Source organism: Diadema antillarum, unplaced genomic scaffold, assembly GCF_040938485.1.
Source record: "Diadema antillarum isolate AM-2024a unplaced genomic scaffold, OU_Dant_1.0 seq00000248_RagTag, whole genome shotgun sequence".
Taxonomy (NCBI): domain Eukaryota; kingdom Metazoa; phylum Echinodermata; class Echinoidea; order Diadematoida; family Diadematidae; genus Diadema; species Diadema antillarum.
Genome location: NW_027271292.1, coordinates 167,969 through 175,272, shown reverse-complemented (window position 1 = coordinate 175,272; position 7,304 = coordinate 167,969). Strand labels below are relative to the sequence as shown.

Below are 7,304 nucleotides of genomic sequence, written 5' to 3'. Positions count from 1 at the left end.
TCAAACGGGATTGGATAAAGAATTTCATTACTCATAACATGAATGGCATATCATTGCCACCAGATATCATTATTTGTGTGAGAAAATGCATTTTATTTCAAAATGGGGGAAAAAGAAGCATTTTATTGTGTACATTTCCTCTGCAAGTTAGCGAATGACCTTTTTAAATTGTTATGTAATTCTCAGGAATTTCTTCAGGTACATTGTGCTTCCCTATTAAACAGATATTATGCATACTTTTTAAACAATAGACCATTTCGTATGAAATTGTTGGTTGAAGCCATGTGCTTTTTAATTCCAATTTGGGTTGATCACATTAATGTGCTTTCAAAATGGCCATTTTGCATCGATGCGGCCGCGTCTGCAAAATTTTCATGGATGACAATGACCTCATCGCGTTCAAGTTGTAGATCAGTTCGTTGAGGGAAATGGCATCGAATTAACGTATGGAGTGGCCTGCAAGATCCCCTGACTATACTGCCCTACTTTGGCAAAAGGAAGCAAGTGACAAAAGTGACATTTCTCGTAAAAGAGCAAAAAGTGTCTGTTATTTACACTGGTCGACGTCAATGGATTATGATGTTTTATCTATCATATTGCTTAGTAGGATGGGTGTTTCTGCATGAAATTTTGCCTGGAAGAAGGGCTCATTATGTGAATTATGAAAACATCAATAACTCAAATTCGGATGGTATGTCACTTGCTTCCTTTTGCCAAAGTAGGGCAGTATGATCCAATAGAGAATCTTTGGGATATCATTAAGTGGAAAGCGAGCAAGAAGGTGAAAGATCCAATGACACTTCACTGCAAGAATTTCAGCGCATCTTGCAGAGAGCATGGGCCAACATTGAGCAGCGCCAAGTACAATTACTTTTAGTTAACAGTATGAGGAAAAGATGCCGGGTGGCCATTGAAGCGGATGGTGGACATATCAATAATACTTCACTGTTGGCCTATATGCTCATGAAAAGAGATAGAGAAATATGCAATTAGACCATGCTTAAAAATTCAGAATAATGAGTGATTGTTTAATTATTTGTGTAAAAGTCAAAGCAAATCACTGTAAAGTGCGATTTTTTCCATGCATTTTGACACAAAATGCATACTTTTTTTTCACACCAATAATGATATCTGGTGGCAATGATATGCCATTCGTGTTATGAATAATAAAATTCCCTATCCATTCCCGTTTTGAATTATGAAAATCGGTATAATGCTTTTTGAGATATATCCAAAAATGCCAGGGGGAACTTACTTTTTTGGTTGAGTGTATGAGGCATCCACGTTGGACGAAGCATGACAAAAAATAGTCAGAGAAAAACCATTTCTGGTCACCAAAAGTGAATATCCACTTGTCAGAAATGTGGTTTTCTCTCACACCTATATGGTAGAGGATAATTGTGAATCAGGGCAGATAATTATAGTATGTATATCACTTGTTTCTTTCAACAAATTTCAACAGGTTTGATGTGGTCACTTTCGTAAGCTTTGAGGGTTAGTTTAAAAGGCGGCTGTGGGGAGAGTTGAGCCAACGTGTTGAGGGAGAGTTGTGCCATGGCTCAACCCTCCATTCCAGTGGCTCAGCCCTCAAGTGGCTCAATGAGCGTCATTTTTTGGTCAAAGAAAGGGATCTGCAATTGGATGAGGTGAGGAATATTGGAAAGGTGGAATATTGGAAAAGTGGAGGTGTCGTGGCTGAGTGGATAAGAGCGCTCGTCTGTGAACGACATGAGCGTGGTATGGTGGGTTCGAGCCCATGCCAAGCCCGACACGTTTGCCCTTCAGCAAGGCACTTTATCCACATTGCTGCTCTCCACCCAGGAGTATAAATGGGTACCCGGTAGGATGAGAAAGCTTATGTTGGTTGATCAGCATGTGCGCGCCTGTAAAATGGCTGCGACTGGCTGGAATGCTCCCCAGGGAGTGGAGAATGAGCACTGTTTAGTGCTGGTTGGAAATCATGTATCCAGTGACCGGGGTAATAATAGTCTGTAAAGCGCATTGAGACACTTAAGTGTGAAATGCGCTATATAAAAACCAGCTATTATTATTATTATTATTATTATAAAGGTATGTGGTGTTCTCGCCAAGGCTGAAGCCCCACGGGTGGTTTCTTCTTCCTTCGACACCAACAGTTGACTTATCACGCAAATCCACTCCGGGTGCATCTAGAAATCCTGATCATAGTGATCGTGGGTGGACCCCAGCAACATCCACATTATCCATCCGATAACCCGTACGTCGAACAGACGCCCTCGCCCCCTCTGTTACCACACACCATCCTTCCTTTAGATAGGTTTCCAGTCATTTTCCTTCATAAGCCTGAACTTCTTAATTTGTATAGGGCCTATAGCATAATGGCTCAACTCTCCCAAACCCGGGGCTCAACTCTCACCACAATGCACATCTAGGGAGAGTTGAGCCATTTTGCAAAATATTTTTGTTGAAGTGTTACCCCCAAGTTGTTTGTGCTATTGTGTGTGTCTTATTGGGTTATCATGATGCCTGACTATAGTTGTTGTAGTATGTACCAGCGAACGAATAATCCATGAATTATTGTGTATAGTTATTGAACAGTATCACTAAATGTGAAAAGTGGCTCAACTGTGAGTCCCACACTTCCCCTATACAACGGGGATGGGTAGGCATACTTTTCTTGTAATCTTGAAAACTAGCAGACAGTAAGCGAGAGCCTTTATCATTCAAAGCGCGTCAGCGCATGCACTTTAAATAACCTTGCACAAATACTCAACTGTTCGGTAACCATATCACTGTCTAATTTTCTTGCTTTTTAATTTCTTGTAAACTTTCACAAAATTTTACCAAAAGAGTGCACCAGATTGTTGAATTTTAATTCTAAAAATTAATTAACTCTCACGTGAAGGAAGGAGAAATTTCATCCCACACCTTTCCCCCCGTCAGTTCCACCGCCTTCAAAGGAAACAATCAGTACAGGGGCGGATCCAGGAATTCTGTAAAGAGGGGGCGCGTTTACAAAATTGAATGGAGGAGGGGCGCACGCACCCCTCCCCCATTTTTTTTTTAAATTTATTTTGTTCCAACAAAAAAATAAGGGAGGGGGGGGGGGGGGTGCGCCTGGTGCGGTCCTCCCTGGATCCGCTACTAGTATAGTGTAGTATAGGAGAATGGAAAGAGGTACACGTAGAAATATCACGATCTACACTATTCATCTACAGTCATTCGTGTCTGAATGGTCTCACAAATAGTTGTTTCTCATGTTTGTTTGTTTGTTTTTATTTAAAATTTCTATATGATATTCCCCGAAGTATGCTCCTGATCGTTGAATGTTAGTGCTCAATAATTATGCAAAAGCTCCGTCTTGTGCATGGTAGAAGCATACCCCCTCCCATACCCTCCCCATTCTGTCCACTTCAAAAGACTTATAGTATACAGTATACAGTGTACAAGCGGAAAAGAGGTTAAAGATGCCACAATAATTATTTAGCCATTCACACTGCATGAATATTCATTTTCCTTACTTGGAATTCAACATTTTCAATATATTCCCCGAAAAATATGCACCAGATCTTTGAATTTTAGCTCTAAAAATGCAAAATCTCCACACCCGACCTTTTGGTTCATTGGAAAAGAGGTGACAGATTAGTCATTTGCAATTTCCGTGAATGTTATATTTTTTTTTCGTCTTTTTGATTTGAACCTTCAGAAAGTCGTAAGTTTTGTTGTGGTTATTACTTTTTTTTAATGAAAAGTCAAAAGTGTGTGTGTGTGTGTGTGTGTGTGTGCGCGCGCGTGTGTGTGCAGGGGGGGGGGGGCGCTGCAGCTATAGGCCTATATCATAAACGCCTTGGGCCTAATTTTATTCACTGTACTCTGCTCACTGCCCATTAGGCCTGTCATCTTGGAAAACATGCAATAATTATCATCGTCTTCGAAAGGCTGAACGAAAGTCCATTTAGGTTATTAGGTATAAAAATAATAATGACCTATACTTACATTCTAAAAAGGATTCGGCCTACCAGTATCGGTATATAATGGGGATGCCTTGTCAGAGGAGTGATACGACACTGGTCAAAACTACTGATAGATAAGTAGTATATCACGTTGATATAGGGCCAACATACACTGATTTAGCATACTTCATAAAATTTGTGAATTTCTATCATTTATTATGCTCACACCCATTAATATACAACATATTCAACAGGCAACATTATCGTGACAATATTGACATCACGTACGTCGCCATCTCCCTAAGGCCCCCATCTCATAGGAAGGCGACCATGGCTACCATTGCTACCATGGCGATCTGTGAAAAATTTAGAAATTGTGGTGCAAATCGTGCTCCATCTCCATTTTTGGCTTGCAAGGCGACTACACAACGGTTTCTCTCTGCTCACTCTGCGCTGTAGGCGATAGTGCCACGATTATAATACGACTCTGCCACGTTGCCGCATTCCCAGGCCGACGAGACGCGCTGCTTCTGCGATCAAACCGACTGTGTTGAGATATTCGTATGCTTATCAAGACCTCGCTATTCTACGATCGGAGTATAAAATGGGTTTCATGATTGAATTTCTTCAGTCTGATGTCAGTGTCAAACCAACATGGATATGCAGGATATGGTTTCACCCTTACATCTTAAGCGTTCAAAGAACACACCAGGTAGAACCTAATGTGAAATTGCACTATTAGTTAAGTCATTCATTCTACTATAAAGGATGAAAAGTGTATGAAAGAACCGGCTTACGAGCAAACTACAAATCGTATCCGAGCTACAAGGAGCCAATTTTATGAAGATTGATTGATTGATTGATTGATTGATTGATTGATTGATTGATTGATTGATTAATTGATTTATTGATTTTATTTCCGCAAAATAAAATATGTACACCACTTCTTATTGAAAAATGCGAAGAAATTATCACAAAAGTACATGAAACTGCGGCTGGATGGCCCTACTCAGCTCCGCCCTCATGATGGAGCTGTTCTACCGAGGGGTCCAGAAGAAAACACACTCGGTATATCTGAAATTAACATACAAACTTGTATCAACAAAAACTACACTACACAAACTTAAAATAACATCCACTACTATACATTTCGGTTACATAAACACATACCATTGCCATAATGGCAATAAACCAAATCAATGAATTTAACAAATATATATACATCTATGCTTCAAAGAAAAAAGAAGAACAAGAAAAAAAAAGTACATATACACTTAAGTTGAAAATTTGATACTATTATATATACACGATCCTCTATAACTAAAAGATTTGCAGCAGTATTGAGTTTTGGGTGTGGGGAGAACAAGAGTACCAACAGAACGAAGATTATATGGCGTATTGGTAAATCTAAACATAAATTATTTGAAAAGATTGCAACTTCATCTTCTTGCATTGACTTGCAAAAGACAAACAAACAATTCAACAAACAGAGTAGATTCGTACGGAGTGTACGTGGAAAGAGAAATTTATACGCTTTACTCCATATCCACTTCCTAAGCTGATCGGGTGCATTACTCTCTTTCGTCCATGGTTGGTGCCTGGTACGTATATTAGTACTACGTATAAAAGAGTGGTAATTTTCATGAGCGATGGGGGCCGGCCGCTTTCGATGCGCGTGAGTTACGCTTTACGCGTTGCTACCCCGTCAGAGCTACGAATATGGCGCTTTAAATGCGCTTGTGAGGCGATTGAAATGGTAATACGCTCTAAAACCACGGCGCTCTCGCTACGGAAGTTTTGGACATGTTCAAAACTTGGCGGCGATGGTGGCGACCCTCCGCGCTTCTGACACGCTCAAGATACGATGGAGAGATTTAAAGCGATCAAGCCACGATCCGCCGCGCTTTGTCGATTTCTGATGATCGTAGCGGAATCGCCGTCTATAGTGGGATGGGGGTATAAAGGACATGTCTATTACACCACCGACGTGATACAAATTAGGCCTATCTGCTCTCATCACTGAATACAAACGACAATCACATCAGATTCTGAAGACGCCTGATGGACTTTGAAGAGAATGAATAATATTGGCATGTAAGCAATAAGAGCGCAGACGCCAACAATAACACTGAGTTTAGGATAGCCCATATCTTGAACAAGTTGTTCAGAGAAGACAGGGCCAACTGCGTATGATACTGAATGCAAGATGCGAGCAATGGCACAGACACTCCTTAACCTATGTTGCTCGACCAGATGGCGTGCGGTTGAGAAAAGGGAGGAAGTGACCAATGCACTGCCGAAGCCGATACCGCAGAGGAGTAACGTTAATGTCCAGAAAGTTTTGCAAAGATGACTAAAGCAAGAGCTGATTCCAATGATCGTTGTGCCCGTGACTACTGCCATCTTCAATAGCCTTTGAGACGATTGAGTTGCCAACTTTACAGTGGTCGAAACGCCTATGATGTATGGGAGGAATGTTGGTAACCAAATTATGCTAGCCTGCCAGCTTAGAGCACACATGGTGTCATCCATCCAAACAGACATGGTGGGTTCCTGGAACGCTACTGCGACGTTCGACACGGACAACACCCAAGCGGCAAAGGCGATGTAGGGATTCACGATATACTTGAAGAATCGCATTGTCCCCGGCCTTTGCCATTTGTCCTCTGTGCAGTGCTTACAGGCCAAGAGACACAAAGTACCCCTAGGAACGGGGACAAATGCAATAATCAACAAGGAGGCAAGCATTCCTGCCAAGAACAGCAATCCTGTAAATGGTTGCATCATGAGGAATCTAAATGACGTAAAAGTCAGTCGGATTCCAACGGCACAAACCAGACTTATCCCTACGACGAGGTCTCGTTTTGATCTGCAGGGGTAACGATCTATTACCATAGCGAAACCCGCTGTGTCGATAAATGCAAATCCGATACCCTGCAGACTCCTGGCGACAAACAGTAATCCGTAACTCTTTCCGAAGGAGAAAAACATGTTCGCAAGGACAGTAGCAACAAGTCCGATCATCATAGGAGGAGTGTAGCCAGTCTTATCGATCAGGACCTCCGAAACAGGGTTCATAACGAGCTGAAAGATGGCTTTCGCAGCAAACAGGATCCCGAAGGGTTTACCTCCATCAATGTTATGATCTAGTCCACTGGTCGAGACGTACCACGAGTCACTGCGGTTTAGTCGGGATGTGATATCCACTTCCTGCTGGAATGCTTCGATAGATCGAAGGTAGTTTGGAAGAATGGCATGAACCACCATATAAAGTACGTTGTCCATGACTACAGCTAAAAAGATGGCAACCACAACAAGCCTCTTGGTTAGCCGGGTCTTTGACTCCATCATCAGCTTCTCCGTCGTATCCAT

General features: G+C 41.6%; 1 protein-coding gene across 1 annotated transcript; it reads right to left on the bottom strand.

Annotated features, from left to right (window-relative positions):
• Positions 1-4,246: 4,246 nt before the first annotated feature.
• LOC139729634 (vesicular acetylcholine transporter-like) lies at positions 4,247-7,304 on the bottom strand. Its single transcript, XM_071640561.1, has 2 exons — positions 6,471-7,304; positions 4,247-4,288 (listed from the first exon to the last, which is right to left on the bottom strand). Exons 1-2 carry the CDS (start codon positions 7,302-7,304, stop codon positions 4,247-4,249), a joined length of 876 nt encoding a protein of 291 aa, XP_071496662.1.